A 22,892-nucleotide genomic window follows, 5' to 3' on the forward strand; every position below is an offset into this window, starting at 1 on the left:
AAATGTTAATAAAATACCCGAAGTAAATCCGAAAAACATATATTCTATATTTAAATATATTTGCCATAAATGAAACAATACTTCCCCTCATTAATTGCAAAAAAAAGTGTATAGCGCAATGTCTCGTTCTATTTTTATGGATAGCAACACCGTGTAATGTCCGCATTGAAACAATTACCTAATTATTAATCGTTTGGTTCTTGATTTTCGTAATATTTTTTCTTAAATAGACAAAATTGTTACCAAGGCTTCATATTTATAGAGCGTGATTCACGCTGTTTGGAGGCTGTGTACTTTCACGATGTAGGTATTCATATTAAAGTGTCTCGCGCATGACGTTTATCAACACGGCACATCTGTAATACAACTGGCCACACATATTTAAACTTATATAGACTTATATTCGTTAAAAGATTAAATTAATTTTATTAGTTTAAAAAACTAAAAAAAATATTGTTAGACCAAAAATTTTATTGTTTAACAGTTATTCCGTCCTCTATCACTTCAACTTTTCCCTCCAACAGACGAATAATGTCTTTAATAATCGTTTTATACATATGTATACATATATTTTGATAATAAATAAAAGAAGTAATTAAAAAATCAAGAACAACATCTCTCATAGGTCTAAACCGTGTAAAACAAGATGGCGAACAAAAACCGACTAGTAAGACGTAACTGTAAGGCACATATACTATGCAAAAAGTTATCTTAAAAAGGCTAGTGTAAAAAGATGTTCTTCTTTTCCAGTTCATTCATTTAGCCTGTGGCAATTCACAGACTTAATAATCTTCCAAGTACTATCAAAAGGGTTTTTATATAACGACCATATCATCTATGTATAGATCTATCTGTAAACGCTTATTTGTTTTGTTGTTTAAAATATCATTTCATGAATATACCGGCCAAATATGAAATACGCGTGCTTTATTTTTGTAAAAAACTACATACCCCCGACGTTTCGGTTACTTTTCAGCAACCGTGATCACGGGCAGACCACATCTCGTCTTCACATCGGAATTATTTGTGTTGATTAAATTACTACTGACTCAAACTTATTGCAGCAAAACATGTTATGAATGGAGACAATATCGTGTAAATGCTTGAATGAACTACTGTGCTGGTTGATATATTAAGTAATACTTAATTAAAGAAACCTTTCCATGACATTTCGTATAACACATAAGCACGTGCGTATGTAAGAAATATGAAGGGCCATTGTCTTAGAACATGTTGACGACAGCAAAATACGTGATATTTTTTTATATTAGAAAAATATTAAATAATATGTATTTTCAAAGTTATTATTAATTGTTATAGATTAAAAAAATCAATAGAAAGTGCAATGTCTTTTTTTATTCTTAAAATTTTAATACGAATTTTTGATGGTAACGCTTGCATTTTGTTTTTTTTTTATATTTCCATATATTCAGCAAAGATGAAATGTTAATAACTATGCATATATATATGTGTGTGTGTGTGTGTGTGTGTGTGCGTGTGTGTGTGTGTGACTTTTAAATAAAATTAAGAATCAGGACTTTAACTAATGAAATGAAAGCGATTTTTTTTAAACAATATCAACAATAAATATTCCTGAACGGATATCAAAAATATTGTTTCCCGATAAATTATTTTGATGTAACTGATGAAAAACTCAATACACATAATTATCAAGTTAATAATCATTCTGTGAATGTATTGACGCGCTTGTATATTATACTTTTAGCATGAAGTCATTCTTGTTGAAAATATTTATGTACAGCCTGTTGATATTTTTATAGATTTAATATGAAATTCACTAACAGCGAAATATTTTGTTGCAATGAAATACTGAGGTAACTTTTTTTTTTGTTTTTCCGAGAAGAAAAGTAACGATATATGAGTAATAATGAAATGGGCAGTGACGTCACTGTTTAAAATAAAACAACCAATTAAAACATAAATAACGTTGAGCAAAAAAAAAACTTAAATTTTAAATTAAAATTAAATATAGTTAAAATAATGATAACTCTCCGACGTTCCCCTGTAGACGACAATACCAACATTTATTGTTTACATGATTGTTGTCCTCGTCATCCGAAACTGAAGACGGCCGGTCGTCACACCGTCCGCGAGTCCGCGCCATTATCTATACAATACAAAACATCACGGAAATGATTTACAATAAAAAAATTATATAGATACATGTCAATGAAATGACAAGGTGCTATTATTTGTACGGCATGTGAGTGAGATAAAAGATGCCGGGTGGCGGGAATCTAGTTAGGAGCGAGCGGTACAGGAAGACGCCGCGGACTCCAAGGTCGGCGCACGCGACGTACTACACGCGCTCCTTGGTTTTAGGATCGCCGGTAAAAAAACGTTATAAAACCCCGAGGACGAGGTGAGCTTCAGATAAACACGATCCGAAACAAATGAACTGATAAATTCGTTAGGAACTGCTTAAAACATCACTATTAAATATAACTAACTGTTAAATTAAAGAGAATCCAAAAAACAATGACCTAGTTTAGATTTTACTATTCCTTCTCTTATAATGAGCACACCTTCACTACTAGAAGAACGTTAGTTCTTAAGTTTGAATATTTCTTGAGTGTTGATTCTCAAAGCGCTTGTTATAACCCATCGTTCAATTGATGATAATTTTTAAATATGATTGTGTTAGTCCGATCTCAGTATGTTATTTTCTCATTAATCTGTCCGCATAAATAAACGTTGCATTAGAAAATCGTATATTTTAATGATATCTAAAAACATATTTGCACATACAGAATTAAAATACATTTATTGAATAATTTTTCCACGTTAAATCATACAATTCTAGTTTATTATTATCAGTTTATTTGAGATCTCAATAGGATTTATTTCTATTCTTCTTTGGGTGCAAAAATGTGGAGTTGAAACGGTAAACAATCATCAGTTTAAGACCATTACGGATTTCAAGCCAACAGGTTACTGAATGATTCAATTAGTAGCCGAATCTTATGTCTTATAACCTCAGAGGAAATGTCAATTTCCTGAGAGGTGTGTAATCAATGTACTGATTGCAGTCAGTTAATTGTACATTCAACAAACACCCTCAGTCAAGGGCGGCCGCTATATAATCACTGTTTATAGTTATAAATTACATTTAAATTATACGTAGTAAACAATAATGAATAGGAGAATACGTTTTCTGTCATAACCTTACTAGATATTATATATTCTTACTTGAATTGACTTAAAACTACTTTAATGCTACTGTATACATATATCTATATAACTATCAAAAATAATCACTATATATGATTCTAATATTTTGGTAAACTCTATTACTTTTAAATATTAATTTCGTTTAATGATCTAACACAATAAAACCTCCTTTTTAGATTTGTCGTTTTAAATATAATCTTGAAAACCGTTTATGGTTTGCATAAAGAATATGACTATAACTAGTAACATAATACTATATATAATATTTGCTTAGAATTCCGTTAAAAGAATTCGAATCATTCGGAAAAACAGTAATGCTAAGCCGTGGAGTAAAAGGTGGCTAGCCTCGGCGTATTGAGTGTAAGGACGTCGGCGGACTGGTGCAAGCGTTTATGTATCCTAAATACAACACAATAATGTCCTTATTTACTGCACCACGATCCTTATTTATGTAAACCGAATCTAATATATGTATATTATTTTTTCATATAGATAACTTCATTTATTTTATATTTCTATTGAAAGTAATTATACGTAACTCTATTAGAATCGTTATTTCGGGTATTCAAATCTTGTTTATTCCGACATATTCTTGTGTCAATTGAAGTTACGTGGTTTAATTTATTGTGTTAAATTTTTATTGTATATATTGTGTTGTTGTCGTTTGTGGAAAGGGTGACCACAGCTGCATTCGACCTTCCCAATGAATATAGTTTTCAGATTAGTTTGTTAAGCTAAATCGTGTATTTTGAATACATTTTCTTCAAATATTATCGTTTCTTACTTCATCAATATTAACTTAATACTTGCATTCAAATTAAATTAACAAAAAAACAAACGAAACAATGCACGTAGAATTTGCGCCTGCAACTTCCGGGATATCAGTTGCCAGTCGCATTGCTAAATAGCCTACCGAGCCCTTTTACGTGCCTCTGTATTATTTAATCCATGAATTAATTCAATAACTTAATTTTACGATTTGAAAAATTTAAATTTTATTTGGCTCAAAAAGATTTAAATGTTGTTAATCACTTTCATATAACACCGATCGAAGTATTGCCAGCAATGCGCCAAGGCGTAATGAAAGCCAGTCTAGATTATTCTGCTCATAAACGACTTAAAGAACAAGTTTCCCAATAAGTACACACTGAGGCTAAGAAACCCGAAGGCTTTTTTTTAAATTAAAAGAAACTCTTATAAATTAAAGGACATATTTAGGTTTAACATTTATTGTATATAAAATACTTATATCAATATAATTTTTTTTCCAGATGTCAGTCCGCTCCAAAAGTAATGGATAGTCACAGTAGATCGGCGTCTCCTCGGGACTCCGCAAGGCCACAGCATCGTCCACCCTCGCCGCCAGCTTCCCCTGGTGCCTTCGACAACCGAGCCTACCAACACGACGAGTCAGATCCCAACCACAACGACTCGTTCACCTCCAACGGACCACATCAAAACGGTCACAGCAAGGAACCGAATGGAGATACAAAAACGTTGGAAGCCGTCAACCTCGAACTGATAAACCTGACACCCAAGAACGGTGCCAAGAAAAAGGATGTGGAAGTCGACATGAACTCCACCAACCCCTACGACGAATATTTCGTGCCGGTCAATGAGCACAGGAAATATATGAGGTTTGTGGTTTTCATTGTTCACACTTTACTAACTATTGTTTAAGATTTACGGTCCAAAATGAGAACCAAATCAATATATAGAGGTAATAAACACGCTAAGGAGTTTATATTGAGTTCATCAAATCAATATCTCTATGAGTCTCGGGCTCTCGAAAGAACCGCTATGCAATCTAACCCTAAATTGGTGTGCCGGTTAACAATCAGTAAGCTTAGTCCAAGTTTGCATTGTCAAACTTCATTCGACGCGTTTCCCGTTACTAATTCAATAACCTACGTTAATACTATAGTGTGTCGAGGTGTTTGAATCAAAACTGCTAACGCTGCGTGTGTGGTGTGCCGATGCTAACTTGTACTAAGCATACTGATGTTTATCTGTTACTATTACCGTTTTATAACCAACGCCAACAATATAATTGTCTACGTCATCGTCGATCTTAATTTATAGATACAGTTTCACTATTAGCTAAACATGAGATAAATTTTAATGGGATAGCTGAACGCTATTTCTTACGTAATTAATTTCTCTACTAATATCATAAACACGGAAGCTTGCATGTATGGATGTACGGTTGTTTATATTTTCACGATAAAACAGCTGAATGAGTTTTCATAAAACTTTGCGATGATATAGCTGAGAACAGAATAGCGTATAGGCTATACTTAAAGCCAATATTTCCTCTAGTTGGGGATGACAGGGACTCAACAAAACATTTTGATAAAATATGAACTCAATGAATGAAATGAATGAATGAACGCTGACTATTGCTACTAACTAGATGTAACCTAACTTTATCTATATATTAGTTAACATATATACTTTAATCTATTTTCTACCTATGTATATACACTATCAACTCCTTCCTAAACCCAATTACGAACTCCACGCGAACGTAGTCACAGGAAAAAAACTAGTCAGAAATATTTAATTGAACTAGCTAAACGCCTTCGCTTACGTAAATAATTTTATGCAAATATTTGCAACCTGGCAGCTAATTGTCTCTGATTCTATCATTTCTAATCCAAGCTAAGGCTGCTGTTGGAAAGTTTGGTCTAGTACTAGATTGTCACCAACAGAATGCGGTTAGCATTACACAATTCTTCGATGGACTTATTGTGTTTTTTCATCCGAATAATATAAAAATTCTCTATAAACGTACTCATTACATTCGTGCAATAAATGAGACATTAATAGCAAATCTTTTCATCAATATTTAATTATTATTTTTGTGGAAATGTTGATTATTATGTGATGTATTATAAAATCGACACAGTAATCCGATCTCCGTCACTTCCCCCACTGGCCTCGTTCCAATATATTAAGATTCAAATAGTTATATCACACAAGATGACCTTCTCCAGTTGTCAACCGCGGTTTGCCTTAAAATATACATTTAACCGCTCGTGAATTTTAATTGCTTACTCGCCAAAGCTCTATGGAACTGGAATTGATGTTAACTTATTACCATAACAGGACCCATTTGTTCACCTCGTGTTATGTTTTTCAAAATATTTTTTTTTTTTCAATTCCTTATAAATAATATAATTTATACATAAAATGTAATAAAATACACCATAAATTGTGAATAGTTTGAGGCAGATACTATCGCATTCGGATAACCTTGTGTTTTTTTGTATAGTATACGTTTATTGAAAAAAATTAACAATCATAAAAATTTAAAATGCTTTCTTCGTTACCAGAAAGTCATCTTTAAAATAACTCAAAACGCCAAAGGCAAAATACATCTGTGCTATTTAAAGGCTGTGTTGTGCTTTAATTATATATTAAATTTTTTTTATGAATTTCGTATACTATTAAAATGTCATCTGTCTGTCATGTACTTCCAATTCTACATAACATTTGTATATGTCATCAGGATATTCCCTATAAAGAGACAATTTATTCCAATAATAAAAATTTTATAGCTATAAACAGTAAATTAACTTTCATAACAAGTAAGGCTATACGTCTTATTTTCTTAACCTGAATATCTGTAGTTCTTTATGAGTTATTTTCTTCCCGTTTTACAAATACATCATCTCAGTAAATATTTCTTTGACTCATAATTATATTAGTTAAGTAGTTATCCATATCACCTCACTAACTACTAATTGCTAACAATTACCCAAAAAGTGTTCTGGCTACGGAATATTTTGAGCAACATTCTTTTTAACTTTTACGTCACTTACTACTAATACCTATTTGTGAACGAGAAGTAGTAATTTGGTACATCACTTCGTAAATCATAGTTTTTATATTCGATAGGGCAGTTTTTTTGGATTCATTGCATTTTTATTCAACTTTATTTAAGAAATGTTGCCAGTATCAGGAGATATTTAATGTTTAGTCATGTTTTATAAGGTCACTGATAGTATAATGTGATTGCTGCTACTGCTTGACAAATTATGTTTCTCTATAGAGTTCCTATTCAGCCAATAACAGAAGTAACCAGTATTTTATAGTTATACTATCCGTATAAAGAAAACAAACTTATCCGTGTTCTTTTTTTAATCTGTATCATAATTGCAAGTTAATTGTTTATGTTTAAAATTAAAATATACAGACTCATTTTCTTAATTACAGTACGAGTAAGTCTAATGAGGTCGTGTTGTAAGTTATCCTGATAATTTAGTTACGACAGTGAATTTAAACTACTGAACTATCGATATTTTTTTTTATTTCAATATTTGCAGACATCTTATTTTGATATTTAGTATTGAAAAAATCATAATAACTAACGAGAACAAGCGCTTTATTTTTGAAAATAAAAATAATAATATAATGACTTCGTGTATGCAAATTATTTTTCACTTAATATTGTATTTCAAATCACGTACTTCAACGCTGATTCAGGTTAAACCGTGAGCAATTGTTTTGTGGCAAGCCAGCAGAGAGGTTCAAAAAAAGCAATATATAAAGTGAACTAGGAGATTGTTTTAAACTTAAAGTATATTGTTAGCACAATAGTAACGAAAACGGTATTTTAAGATGAACAAAATAGCTCACACTGTTTAGTATTTTTCAAAATTTCTTTTTTTTAATATAAGCATCAAACACTACTTGACCTACGCTTTCGAATAATAGAAATAATAACGAAAATATAATAAATTTAAAAAAAAACAATCACAAACGTCAAATATACTAAATTTAAAATTTGGACGTAATTTTATATTCGGAAAATCGTATGATATAGGGATTTAAAATTATCGCTATTATAAATCAAGTGTGCGAGATCGGTTAGCTCCTAAGCTATTTAAAACTACGAGAAAGCTGATGAATATTCATCGTCAGAACAAAGCACAAAGGAACGTCGGCTGAAAGAAATTCAAAACAATAAGGCTAGGACACAATACCGGCCCAAACACTAACAGAACATTCACCGCATTCATCATCAGCTTTGATTCTTCAGATTCTTATTATTCCATCACTATTCAATAGTACAACTTTAACAAATAATATATACATAAATACGTTAAACACCCAAAATGAAACACCACAGCTTTCATTTGAATATTATATTTATTATTATATTGAAACTATCGATAATTAGTTTAAGACAGATGACTTTAAAAGTATTCAAACTATACAATCCTAATGCTCTAATACAATAATATATTTATATATGTAGGTATATATACAAAGCACCGTGACTTATGTGTAATCTCATAACACACTAGTGTTGTATCTGTGGCGCAACGTTCACTCTCATTCATGAATGTCAAATTGCTCAATGAAAACTCAATGGACTAACGGATCTGAGTTACGACACAGATCGATCACTTTCACGATGAATATTTAAACTTCTTATAGCTCTAGCCTGATCTATCTGTCTAGCTCTTTACTGTCAGTCAGCTACCTGTTTTTAAACGTCCAATCCGTTGTTAACACGCCGGACAGGCTTTTCGATTTTCTCAATAACCAATGACAGGATAATGCCGGTAATATTTTCCCGCTTGCAATTAATAAAAACACGTTTAGAAATCTATTTAAGTGTAATCGTATTTTCATTGAACGACCTTCTGATGTCGGTTTTCATAAAACAAATCTGTTAATGCATAGTTAATTAATTTGATCAATCGAATGTATTAAAGGAAGGATATGCCGTTGTGCGCCAGCGAACGAGGTTTTTTGTTACTAAATTTCAGGGGAAATCTCACGTAAATTTTACGCAATATCAAAGACTGGAATGACATTTTAAAGTATTTTGAAGTATTTATTCCACTCTAGGCAGATATTTTTTGGACTTAATTGTGTATACAGTCAGGTAAAATATAGTATACTATCTGAAGCCACCAACGAAGACACTAAATAAAGGGTCATGTCCACACCTTTGAAGCCAGAACCTTTGTGGTACCGTACGGGAACAATACGGGTCAATAACCCCGAGGCTGGGTACATTTATTATAACATGTAGTTGTCTCTTTCCGTATCCTTTCACGTCCATTATATTCTAAAAGATAGAAAGAGAAAGGTGGATTTCGCATTTCATTAAGGAAGTATAACGTACCAGCTCCTTACGTACTTCATTTGATGGCACAAATAATTATGAAATATCTGTTTATTATTTTAATGTTAATAATCATCGATCAGAATAATGTTTTAACATTTCTTTGGTAACTGATTTTAAAATGAAACAATTGAAAATCATTTAGACTTTGTTTCTTAAATTTCATTTGTCTTACTCTTATTATTATTTCCAATATTCTTTTTTTTAAATATAAATATATAATTTTTTAATTAATATTATAACACTTACACAACAAGTAAAATAATTGTGTCTTTATAACATATACAGAGTAATTTTATTTGTATAGGTGGTTTAAAGCGTACACTCAGCACATTGATTTCCACAAAAGGTGTTAAATAACTCTACAGACAGACTTTGAGACTGGATTTAACACTGAACTCTATGGTGTGTTGTTAAGGTTATTTTTTGTATGACAGTAACGATGCTTATTGTCACATCTGCAATACGAAACCGTATGTAGACGGAAATTTCGTTGAATTTATAATTTCTATGTTATTAGTCCGGTTATTAGTTGCTTGTGACCAGTTATTAGTTAATATATAAAATAATTGTAATCTCTAAACGGTTTAGAAGATTAGGACAGCCAGTTCTGAGTGTAATAATGGATCAACCGCCGAGGGAGATAGAAAAGCTGCTTCATAAAACCGAAGGTTTAATGTCAAAGGATGTGGAGAAGTGTGTACAGCTAAAGTTATTGTCTATTACGATAAATAATTCGTAGATGTTTTTAGAATTAAATATAGATAGTGGAACAGTTGAGATGTATTAATAAAGTTTTTTGAACGAATCGTAAAAGTTACCGAGCATTTTGGATTATAATATTTTAATTATCTATCTGTAGTTTAATCCTTGTTCAGTCAGTTTAAAGTAATATATCTGAATGAGTGTAGATATTCATTATTTATGTAACTCAAAACCGTCATACACAACTCTGAAATAGATCAAACAATCACATTTAAATGTGCACACAACATACATAAAATATAACCTAATTTAAACGTGTATCAATCATAGTGAATCGCGTGTAAAATTAACTATATTGTAATGTTTTCAGAGGTGAAAAGTTATACGTGACTGCAGACAAGCGCGGAGAGAAAGGAGGCTGCAAACGACCGCTCTGCTGGACGCTCCTTGGGCTGGTTGTTGCCGCTATCGTGGCTCTCATTGTTTTAGCAGCAAGTCAGTTCTTTTATTCATTACTAGTACATGTTAGATCCTACGACTTTGCATGCTTGTCCAGATCTACTAGATTACAATTCGGTTCTATTTTATAGTGCCTACGTTCATAATTAAAAAACATGTGGACATCCTTCGAATTTATAATATTAATAGCAGTTAGTATTTTCATCCAACCAACCAGAGGTTGTATTCGATTCTATCGTAGATGAGACGCGCTCTATATACTAAGACCTGCAATACAATACCGGGACATTTCACTATATCATATTTATAACAGTTTTTCAAGTACAACATTCTTTTACACCAGTAGTTAGGTGATATAAGATTTTCGCGAATGCATATTTAAAGGAAACTAAGTTTCGGATAGCTACATGTGTTTTCTTGTTCTATTTTTAAATTTTATCGACGTCTCGATTACTTTTCAGCAACATTGATCTCGGGAAAATGAAGAAATAAAATAGTATAAATGAACGTAATAAAATATCCTAAAAACTTAACTTCGTTTATTACTTACGCAGCTGTTCTATAATTACGATGAAGTAGAGGAAATATTTTAGTATTTAATAAGTTGCATGTTATTTTTTCAGCTGGAATACTATTTTCAAATTCTCCGACCGCTCTCGAACCTTACAACTCATCTGTGAGTTCAGCGCGCGCTTTCAGCGGCATCACACACGTCCACAGTCACGATCATGACCACAGTCATGACCACAACCACGACCACGACCACGACGACCACGGTCGCAACGAACAACCGACCACTCCACCCTTTGGAACGCAGAGTGACGAAGCTCAGGAACCTTCTATATCTGGAGAGAGCGGAGATATGTCCATATATGGTAAATACATAACGAAATAAAAAAATATTAACTGTATAGATTGTTATCCAAATCTAGACATCACACATACCCCATGAAATCCTATTTTATAAACCTAAATTAATAAGATTAAATAACTTTACAGTGCCAAAAACGGTAGAAGGAGAACTGAGAATCGATAACGAAGTGTTCACGCCTGCTTTAGAGGATCCCGAGAGCGACGAGTACAGGGACTTTAAAGCCAACTTTGGTGACGCGCTCAAACACGCACTGTTCAACAGGAACAGTCTAGAGAACGGTGACAACGAGATAATGGTTGAAGTTGTTCAGATAAGGTTAGTTAAACAGTCATATTATAATTACTTTAACTTTCCAAACAAACACTCATTGTAATAATTTATTTCAGAAACGGCTCGATTATAGTTACATACAGAATCCATTGGATTCCAAAACACAATTCCGAACAGAAGACTGAAGAACTCTTGACACCGAACATTTTGCAAACAAAACTGGACAATTATCTAAATGATAACCACAGAATGATAAGCGTGTACCATGTCGCTGAAGGAAACCTATCTACGAGACAGGTCCTCGACTTGTGTAAAATAAACAACTATGACTGCGAATACAAATGTGAATTCGACGAAGCCACCTTAGAGTTCAATTGTATTTGTCCGCCTGGTCAAATAATAGATGTCAATTCACCCAAAAAGTGCGTGATGCTACTATATGACCCTGAAAGACGAAATAAAGCGGAAACAACAACAGCGAAAATGACCTCTCTTGAACCGAATGTTAATATAATGGAATCTTCGGCTGAAGACGAAAAATCGGAATCCGAACACGATATGGAAAATACATATGATTGGAAAGATGATCGCCAAACAATGCCGCAAACGACTCCTGAAGCGGAAACTGATTTGAACTTTTCTCATCTATTCGGTCAAACTAATTCAGAAACACCAAAACCAGAACCTGAACCGTCGTCAGAAGAAGTGAAACCAGAGCCTGAACCTGAGCCCGTGCAATCAAAGCCTTCTCCTGAATCAATACCAGAAAGCAAACCGCAATCTGAACCGCTACCTGAACCTGAACCCACATCTGAGCCGGAACCTGAACCTCAACCTACATCAGAACCAAAACCTGAACCAGAACCTGTACCCGCGTCAGAACCGAAACCAGAACCTGAACCTCAACCCGAACCAGAGCCTGAACCCAAATCAGAACCGAAACCAGAACCTGAACCTCAACCCGAACCAAAGCCTGAACCAGAACCAGAACCGACATCAGAACCACAACCTGAACTTCCATCTCAAAAAGACCTTGAACCGACAGTAGTACCAGAACCTAATCCAATCACAGAAATTAACGCCCAATCAGAACCTAAGCCTACAATGATGTATAATTCCGAACCAAGATCAGCTCCAAATTATGGTGTAGAACCAGAAGTTACAACAGACAGCATGCAAACTATGAGAAGTATAGATGAAATCTATAACCCTCATGAAGTTACTACTATGGCGATGCCCGAGGCAGGTAGAACACTACCACCTCTTACAAGTGATGAAATCTCTTCAATTCTTAAACAGAATGAAGAATCTGCTTCTATGACCGAAAATAATCAACCAATTTCAGACCATGCAACGTTTGATTTAGACAGCATCATTGGACTTAATTCTAATGAGTCAAGTCAGACATCGAACGACGATGCTGCAACTGAAACTAATTCTGAATTTACTCCAGTAACAATAAACAGTAATAAAAACAATATGGTTGAGAGCATTCCAATGACCACAACCATGAAAACAATTTCAGACGCAAAAATGATTGATGAAGATCCAAATGGATCAAAAATGAATATAGCTTTAGGGTCAAACGAAGCGGAACCGTTAAGTACTACTGAATTTAATATTAATAATTATACAGTCAGCGACAATGAATGGCTAGAATATGACGACAATAATAAGTCAACATCCTCAATTGATATGAATTCTGACATTAACAAAGAAATGGAATCACAAATGCAAACTGAAATAAATAACGAACAAATCACTAAAACCGAAACGAGATCATCTAAAACTTTTGGGGATTTCCTGTATGAAACCACAACCGAGAAATTGAGCGAAATGTACAATGATGATATAACATTTGATCTCATAAAGAAAAATGTTGAAATGCCCGTAATGGAAACAACTCCTTTCACGGATACGGAAAATCAAGAACCTACAGAAAATACGCTTGATATCATTGGTATAAACGCCGAAGACATGACAAGCAAAAGCAGTGTAGAAACAACAACATCTCAGAGTACTGCTAAAAGTGAAACGTACAAACCAACAACAGAAGTCGAGCCTGTAATCCTTAAGGAAATGGGATTTGGTCTAACTACTGAATCGAATATAAAAACAAGTCCTGAAAATAAAATTACTGTAGATTCGCCGACACAGGAGAAAGAATTATTCAACACAAACACGGAACCCATCGAAACAACAACAGCTAAAATGGAAATAAGTCCAATTTTTTCATTAAACGAACAAAATAAAAACACCAAAGAAGATAAAGAATTAATAAAAGCTTTAGAAATAACAACAGTTTCAACTGATGAAGCTGAAGAAACAACTACAAAAAGAAATACATCAGATGAAAGCACCGATGTAACTTTTGACACTATTAGTCTGCTTTACAACCGTTCTTCGAAATCCATGGACGATAAAGAAAACACTGCCACTGAAGTGACTATTTCAAATGACATTCTAAGCTCCTCCGGAGAAAGTTCTACGGATTCTGATTGGCTATCTGAATCAGTAACAGAAATGAACTACGAAGAGCTTGTTAATAAAATGAACGCACCCGTTACAACAGAAATGCCACTTATTAAAGTAGATGAAAACATGAGCCACGGCGTCAACAAGGACGACTTTGAACCGGATTATTTAAATATCGGCTCTAAATCAAATAAAATGACTGACCACGAGGAGCCTTTATATGGAATGATAACTGACTACGATTCTGAAGACTCCAGAGTCAAAAGAGTAAACATGGCTGGCAAAGAGAATAAAACTACTTCCATAGAAGAAACTATGACATTAAATTCCTCTCAAAATACTGTATTCGAAACGACAACAGTAAGTCAATACATTTACAAAGCAGGTGGAAGCAGTTCCAAAGAAGAAGATATCCAGTCAGTTGTATCTTCTCCAGCTCCCGTTTGGGAAGAAACAGAAGTAGAAAACCATACAACAAGTTCACCATCATCGTCTCAAGAAACAATCGAAAGTAACCAACAAAATATTAACGCAAATGTCACATCAACAACAACATCCGTACCATTTGCAACAACACCTTCAAGTAACGATCAGAATAATTCTGGAAGCGAATCAAACCCAAATGAAATGAAGGATTCGATTGCTGAAAATACATCTCTGGTTAATAACTTAAACGTAACGATATACGAAATATCTAACACTACTGACAATCAGTCGTTTGTATCCACTAATCCTTCCAATCCATTACAACCCGAAATCATATCTCACATTGACCACGAAACAGATATGAATCCATTCTTACCTGAGGCGGAAAACAATAAAATTCTCGTTAAAAAACTCCAAGAAGGTCACGACATAGAACCAACAAATGTAAACGAAACACAGAACGAAAGCGTTGATGATCATAACACGAACACGTCAAATATCGCTGCTATGGAACCGAAGCAATCTGTAGAAGAAACTGCACAAATGAATAACCTTAATGTTATTGGTGTCGCTGGCGTCAAACCAGAAACAACAACAGCTGCAAGTTCAGAAGACGATCTTATATTTAATCATTTGTACACAAACAGTATATCTCGCGACGAAACGTTCACAACAACAGAAATAAATAAACCAGTTGATGACGTACCAACTTTAGAAGACGATAGAGATGTTTTGCCTATTTCAACATTCCTGCTGGACACGGACGATTTGGACGTAACAAAAACACCACCAGCTTCATCGGAAAACGAATTAAAAAGTAGGGCTAGCATTGATGTCACGAGTTCGAAGTCCAATGAAGATGTTAACCAATTTCTAAACGTCGTACCCATAGAAGCTGAAAAAAGTAACGAAGCACTGAACAAAAACTTAAATTCTGAGAGTATCCAAGAACTAAACGACATCAGTGACTCACCAAAGAAGAGCGACAGGACGATAGACGTGAACAATTTGGAAGCTAGATACTTTTAAATAACACGATGTGTATTGTCACTTCCTATCCTGTGATTATCATAAAGATTCTCTTAACCAGCTAACAATATGTATTACCAATGTAAATTCTTACCTACATGTTAAGTGTCTATAAACTAAATATCCAAATGGTTCTAAGATTATTAATAATACTAAAGATATTTTACCTTTATTCATAATAATTACTTTTTAGACTAGTCAAATTAGAAACATAAATTCATAAACAAGAAGATTCTAGATTATTTATTGCTTCATAATTAAGACGATCATTGAATTCTGTTACACTTATTTTTTTTTTTTTTAAATTGTTACCATAGTTAAATATATTTTATTGACCATTTTCGTATCATCGATTATTAACTGACTTACTGATTGGACTTTGAACGGGACATAATTATTGTAATATATTATTTAGATGTATGTTATTATATAGTATTATAAGAACAACACTATAATATCCGTGCCGTAATGTGATACTTCAGAATTATGAAATGGCATTCCGTTTTTGTTAATAAACATACTGTAAGTGATATATAAACAAAAGTGAGGTATGATTGTAAAATATTTGTTAACTAAGATATATTTTGTATAATATGGTTGAAAATGTAGAGGTATGTTGTAAATAAAAATAATTTTAATATTATATGCATATATTATTTTATTCAATCACATTACATCACAGACCGTTTGACTATACTATACGTTGGTTCTTAATTTAAAAATTACTATGGCATATTTTTTTTTTTAATTATGGCATTCATTTTTTTTTTAATTCTTTAACCAAAAGCTTATAAATATAGAACCTTTTTACATGTGTGGTTTTAATATTCATGCTGTCGATGTAACCGGTCGTGGTGTTATTTCATCTATTTCCTGTTCGACGGCTTCTTGTTCATTCAGAGCCATCTTCGCACAGAGGCATCCTTCGCTGATGGTGCCATCACCACTCACTATACAGCCTCCGAGAATTGTTTTACAACTGTTATATGGGACCTCGTTTATATAGAACTCCTCGTTTTCTAACTTATTAGTTTTGAATGCTTTAGGGACATCTGTTTCGAGCGTGTCCTTGAGTTTAATGACGCCGTCGCTTCTATACTCTATCTGCGGTAAGTCCTTATCATTTCGGGGACCGCATATAATGTCTTTGGTATAACAATCACAGCCTTCACATGCCACGTTACTGCTATCTGATGGAATTCCTTTAATATCGTCATTAAAGTTAAGACTTCCAACCATAGAGTAATAGTCGGAGTTATCTGTATTTTTTGGATTATTTATATATTTTTTGCTGTCTATAAACACGTCCAAAATGCCGTCATTGATATTTTTAATATCTTCGTTGTTATTATTATTATTACTTATATTCAAATCCTCTAGGTTTGTTAATGAATGTTTAGAGCGTGTGTTAGTTTTACATTTTTCTAGATGAGTTGCTTGTGAAGAAATTTCAATCATATCTCCGCAACTCGAACATAGCATTTCATCTGAAATAAAACATGAATATCAATTGTTTTATATATAAAACTTAAACCAACGCTCTCAAAAGCTATATACCTGGTGACTCTTTGATGTCGGATGTATGAGAAAAATTGCTCGTACAATCCGATGATGGACCATCAGCGCCTTCTGGAAATAAATAGCAATGAAATACTTCAACTTCATTCAAATTAATTTGTTTGGAGAATATTTGTACTCACTGTGTTTCATAAGATGTTGTTTCCTAGCGTATTCATCTGGGAACTGTTTGCTGCAACCCGGTATGGTGCACGGCAACCAGGTTTCAGGCGAATGTACCTTCCTGTGCGCTTTGAAATGATGGTACTGAATAAAACCTGTAATACATTCAATGGCATTAGACCTAAACACCTGAATAATTACGAAAAAGACAGCCTAGCTCCTAAAAAAAATGTGTTCCTTATATAATTCTGAGTCAACATATCCATATGTCCTAATTTTAATTTGCATGAATCACAATCAGCGAGCTTCTCCCAATATGGAAATATTAAAACATTCACAGTCATATGAATCACAAACCACTTGCAAGATGCGTCATTATTGACTTCAGATAAATAATTTAACTTTGATTGTCCCCAGTCAATAATAGTTTTTATAAATGACATTAGAAAATTTTAAAATATACAAGAATAAATGCTATTTGACAATTTGCACAATAGCAATGTCGTAGGTGCTAAAAGAGCTCATAGCCCAAGGAATAGTAATTAATGGCGAGACAAAGAAACTGGGTAGCCGTCTTCCATTGAATGATTTTGTGTTTTGGCCAAATTTAAATTATGACGAAAAACCTTTACATGATATTTTTTATATCTTTTTCGTTTTCCTTACTTTGTATGGGTCATGGACTAGTTAATGTTAAAAGTCAACTTCTCTTAGAGCGTGAGTAGAATTTATCGAGGGATGGATATTAATACTATTACCAAATATACTAGAATTTATTTTTTTTAGGTGACATTTATGACCTATATGCCTAGGACGTTCTATATATAGATAAAACTTTAGAAATGAAGGACTTTTTCTTCTTGTTTTTCTGCCTAATAAAAATCGACTAACCTTTTCCACATACGTTACAATAGTGTTGTTTTTTATTAGTATGGCTGAGCTGGTGGTGTTTCAAGTGATGTATGTAGTTGAAGGTTTTTGTACATCCATCATAATTACATTTGAAGCGGCGCTCTGACCGCGGCTTGTGGCTCTTCTGATGTGATGCCAAGGCCAGGTCGCTACTGAACGTCGCTTCACATTTAGAACACACGTATGTACCTGGTAACAATTTAACATTTTGGTGAGATATCAGAAGAAAACAAAACAATTATTGCTACTATAAATAAGTGTTTGGTCTCGACTCTGAAGAATCTGAACAAAACAAGTTAAATACTACTGTAATCAACTACGCCAAAAACTATGCAAACGTGGATAAGTTAAAGATGTATAATAAAGATATGAACAGTCGGCTTTGCAACGTTTTGTTGACAAAATATGTCCCAAGAACAAAACAGAATAACTCCGACAATTACATGTACTTGACCGCATTGATGAGTAATTATTAATGTGATGAAAGGACAATGTCTCTATAAATAGTATAAAGAATAATTTATATCGTGATTTGACGGACAAGTTTTATAAAGCACACTTAATTATTACGTAATACTTACTCAACAGAAACTACTATAACTACAATAGACACGTTTGAAAAAGACTTAGAAAGAAGAATTTATTCTCATTGATCGAATAAGTTGAAATCCACTCGTAAATGAGAAAAATTAGAAGTCAGACTAGAAGTAGATCATCGTCTTAAAAGGATTAGTTGATAATTTGTTTTAAAGGGTTCAGTTTTATGAATGTTTTATTTCAATATCCTTACTAAGAGCTACTAAAAGGGTATGAGGACTTAGGTGTTAAGTTAAATATTAACTGTCCAAGAACAAGAGAAAAAGATTTTTGGCAAAACAATGAGTAAAGCGAGCTTACAAAAATATGGACGTCAATAATGCTATATCATACGTTGGTTTCCTTATCTTCATTTTGACAGATCCGAACGAGATATATACTCGCCTACAGGGTTTTATTTTCTTGGCACCTTGTGAATGTAAAAATATTGATTATCAAATTCAACTACAAAATGCACTTATCGGTGAAAGGAGCTGAATATTTCTGGCGACCTAAGCGACAATCTGTGACCTTTTTTTCCAAAACCAATATTTCACTACTCCTAAGCTATCGAGGCTTAAAAAAGCCTCAAATACATAACATTCTATTAGCTAGTAATATTCTGATAGAATCCCACAGCTCATGTTACTTTTTGCAGCATTTTCCATTATGCCTATCCAAACAACATAATCCTTATAGTAGTAAAGAATTGAAATCTGTATCATTAGACAATGAATTGTAGTTATATCCGTACAGTAGTCGAGAAACGTAATCAAAATTGCATTAATATAGATTGCAATTTAAATAATAACTTGAAAAAACGAGTTCTGAATAGATATTAGAAAATCTTTTCTAATTTACAAATATTTGTTTTCCCCTAAATGAAAGACAAACTCGTAAGTTTGAATTTATAGACAAATAGGTATGATATCATATATTTTGTTTCTCTAAAAAACTTCAGTGTATCAAAGGACTTTTGGAAACTGTCCAAATGTTGGAGCACTTCCTTACTTCTCAGAAATTGGTACACTAAGAAAATTACACTACACAATTTGGGCCAACTATGACATTAACAATTACATAGACTTATCCCCGACCTGTCACTGTAGCATGAACAGTAATTCAACTATAATAGCATAGGTCTATTGCACAGCAATTGTTCAGTCGACTTGTAACCAAAACAGCCTGAGTATGTAGTTTTTTTTTAATAATAAAAAATGTGTAGGATATCTGAAAATCTTGGTTCAATTTAAATGAATACATGCCAAAAATCTTAGATATTATTAAGGTAAAAATTATTCCGAGATAAAACTGTGTCTATTGTCCCCTCCCGGTGACGCTGTAAAAGTCAATAGGGCTAACAGCTACAGTCAAGTCGAAAAAAAAATGTGTCTATTGTATGGTAAGGTAAGGAAGTGCCTATTTAAACTAAAAACAAGCCAGGAGCTTATTGCAAGTAATATCTTTAGTAGACTCTTTGATGTTTGGAGAGTATAATTCACTAATTACAACACATTGCATAAAATATATGCAATCATACCAAATTATTATAAATTACCAAATAGAAGTTTTTTTTTTATCATATTAAGAAGTAATTCAATTGAATAAGAAATTTAAAGCAAGTTTGAAACACATATGAAATAAAATTCATATAAGATTTTTTTTTTAATAAAATCATATTTAGCAAAGTGTGATACGACCATTACAATGTTCCAAGGAGGATTACATTAAACTTACCTTGGTGAGCATATTTCATATGTCTGTTTAGAAGAGTTTTATCAAGAAAATATTTTCCGCACTCTGTACATTTAACACTGCCAGTCCTTTCGTGCTGCTTTTGGTGCCTCTTCAAAGCAGATCTATAAAAGAAGGATGTCAATGTGTAACAACCAATAAAATATAAATATTTTATTGATACACTAAAACATTTCTTTCATGTATAAACCCTAAAGATTCTTACAGAAAACTAAACTTTTTCGAACACTTGTCACATTCAAACTGTGGATCATGACTCTTTTCGTGTCGTTTCTTTTCACTTTCATATTTGAATTTCTTTGAACAATAGCAGCACTGCAGCATCCTGATGTAGTTACGGAAAAACTGACCAGAAAAGTTTTTATATATTATCACTTTATTAAAACTTTTCTTCAAAAATACAGGCGACACTTTATATTGAAACTATTTCTGAGATTAAAAATTTAATACGAGCAATACGAAAAAAAAAGGATCTTTAATCTTCCAATATAAATAAATTATACAATTGAAACATTTAAATAAAACAAACAATTATACACTAAGCCCTCCAAACTTCAGTTAGAAGCAATAACAAATAAGCTCCATTAATTGATAATTTTGTCACTTGTCAATCAATCTGCAACCGGTGACGCAATTTTAAGTTACCCAGCCGTCAAGATTCGGACTAAAATTAATGAAGCCATAGCAAATAAAAAACGCTAAAATGAAATTTTATTATTAGGCCAATAAACAAGGTACACATCAATACAAATTTTTAATAATAAAAAAACAGTTAGTGATTCTCTTCATTCATGGATCCTTTTTTACCTAGCTGAGTATAATAGCCGCATAATGTTGGCGAAGTAAGAAAACGCCAATAACTCAAAGAACAGAATATAATTCAAAAACAATTAGTTAATTTTATAAAACTATTATTTTATTAATCACAGGATATTTAATCGCGGTTATAGTTATTTGTTTAAATGTTTGTATGCTTTTTCTAATATGCAAAAAATATCTTTTTTATTAATTGAGATGAAATTGAGTAAATGACATGTTCACAAGAATCAAACTTTTGTACGTCTTTATATATTTTATTTACCTTTTTTTACGTAACTAAAAAAAGTCTATGAATGAATATTTATATGAAAATGAAAAGCGTTCTAGAGAAATATCAATGATTTTTGTAACCTATCTACTTCCAGCTTGATGTAGTTTTCATATTTGAAATTCAAGCTGAATTTTCATCTCGATATAACTTGCCATTGCTGACTTTTATCTTATCTTCTATTCTTCACTTTCCTATATTATATTTCTAAGTTTCAATTCTGAAATATATTTTGGACTATTAATATGTTAGTGTTTTAAATTTATTGAATGATATAACATTAATCATAATGACCATTTTTTATGCTTATCGTGAATATTAGCTTGTATTATTTGACTTAGGCATTCTGTTTCTGCAAACAAACTAATTTGTTCAACTCATTACATACTTTTTAACATTTGTTACCCCATTTCACTTCAATCTATATTTTTTTGTTGATTTGTAAGAATAAAAGTAAACGAATTTAAAAGGTTTCGTGATAATGGATACATGACTCGTGGTTTTTTCCCATAGGACTTCGGTTTCTTTCGACCTGACATCATGATGAGGCTGCAGCCTAAAGAATCTTCACGAGTCACGATGTCGCGAAGCCTTTACGCAAGAGAATCACATCGAATCATAAAGAATATAGTATAATAAACCACTAGGTTCCGCCCAAAATAGTGATATAGATTGTGGACGCCGTCAATTCTTTTGATTCCTTGGTCTGAAAAGTCACTTACAAAAGGTTATATTCACTAATGTCTAATACTTACGTGGGGATAGCATATAATATGATGCCTACTATAGACAAGTTTTGATATATCAACTCCTTGCCGTGGTTGTGGACCAGTTAGATTTGCGGTATACGAAAACTTTCGTAGCTGCTAGTTCAACAAGAGGATATTTGTGCGTCGGCCTCCAGACCGGATACATTTTTATATTCGCGAATTTTAAAGCGCGTTATACTAATAAAGCTCACGTTTCCTTGGGAAACCAACATCCCCAAAGACCATGCCATCAAGGTCAACAAGTATTACGAGCTCACTAACGAACTCATTAAGAATATGTTCGTTGTAAATTTGTACGCGGTAGAAGTAGGAGCGAGAGGTATAACAGCCAAATCTCTCTACAACCTGCTAAAAGACTTAGGCCTGCCAAGAAGTAACATCAGTTCATTCTTGGAACGTGCGTCGAAGATAGCCCTAGCAGGTTCGTTTCATATTTGGTTAGGTAGAGAGAGGAGCTTGGACAGTGGAGGTAAGCGTTTAACGCGCGTTAGATAGGGGCCCCTTAAACCTACACCTGGGTCGCAAGTCCCAGGCACTGTT

The 22,892-nt window shown here is 33.0% G+C and overlaps 2 protein-coding genes across 3 annotated transcripts in view; one reads left to right on the forward strand and one right to left on the reverse strand.

Moving 5' to 3' along the window:
• Window positions 1-16,215, forward strand: part of LOC116779739 (uncharacterized) — a 35,690-nt gene extending 19,475 nt beyond the window's left edge. The window contains exons 3-7 of the mRNA XM_032674152.2: window positions 4,464-4,829; window positions 10,410-10,534; window positions 11,122-11,373; window positions 11,498-11,687; window positions 11,759-16,215. Coding sequence (XP_032530043.2) covers window positions 4,486-4,829; window positions 10,410-10,534; window positions 11,122-11,373; window positions 11,498-11,687; window positions 11,759-15,572 — 4,725 coding nt within the window. The 5' untranslated portion in view covers window positions 4,464-4,485 and the 3' untranslated portion in view covers window positions 15,573-16,215. The remainder of the gene's footprint in view (window positions 1-4,463; window positions 4,830-10,409; window positions 10,535-11,121; window positions 11,374-11,497; window positions 11,688-11,758) is intronic.
• LOC116768208 (zinc finger protein 658B-like) lies at window positions 16,205-21,005 on the reverse strand. 2 transcript variants are annotated; one of them, XM_032658889.2, is made up of 6 exons: window positions 20,701-21,005; window positions 20,478-20,599; window positions 18,144-18,353; window positions 17,273-17,407; window positions 17,130-17,198; window positions 16,205-17,059 (listed from the first exon to the last, which is right to left on the reverse strand). In XM_032658889.2, the coding sequence occupies exons 1-6, from the start codon at window positions 20,817-20,819 to the stop codon at window positions 16,401-16,403; spliced, it is 1,314 nt and encodes a 437-aa protein (XP_032514780.2). In that variant the 5' UTR covers window positions 20,820-21,005; the 3' UTR covers window positions 16,205-16,400. The 2 variants fall into 2 exon arrangements, with proteins under 2 accessions (XP_032514780.2, XP_032514775.2); XM_032658884.2 differs by having other exon boundaries at window positions 17,130-17,201; window positions 20,701-21,002.
• Between the last annotated feature and the right edge of the window lie 1,887 nt (window positions 21,006-22,892).

The sequence above is a fragment of the Danaus plexippus genome (genome assembly GCF_018135715.1).
Source record: "Danaus plexippus chromosome 3 unlocalized genomic scaffold, MEX_DaPlex mxdp_25, whole genome shotgun sequence".
Classification (NCBI taxonomy): Eukaryota; Metazoa; Arthropoda; class Insecta; order Lepidoptera; family Nymphalidae; genus Danaus; species Danaus plexippus.

Coding starts and splice junctions, on each gene's coding strand:
- LOC116768208 (XM_032658884.2), bottom strand. CDS start 20,819: ATGCTGCAGTGCTGCTATTGTTCAAAGAAATTCAAATATGAAAGTGAA. Junction 17,408..18,143: donor TTGTAACGTATGTGGAAAAG/GTTAGTCGATTT, acceptor AATGTATTACAG/GTTTTATTCAGTACCATCAT. Junction 17,202..17,272: donor ACAACATCTTATGAAACACA/GTGAGTACAAAT, acceptor ATTTATTTCCAG/AAGGCGCTGATGGTCCATCA.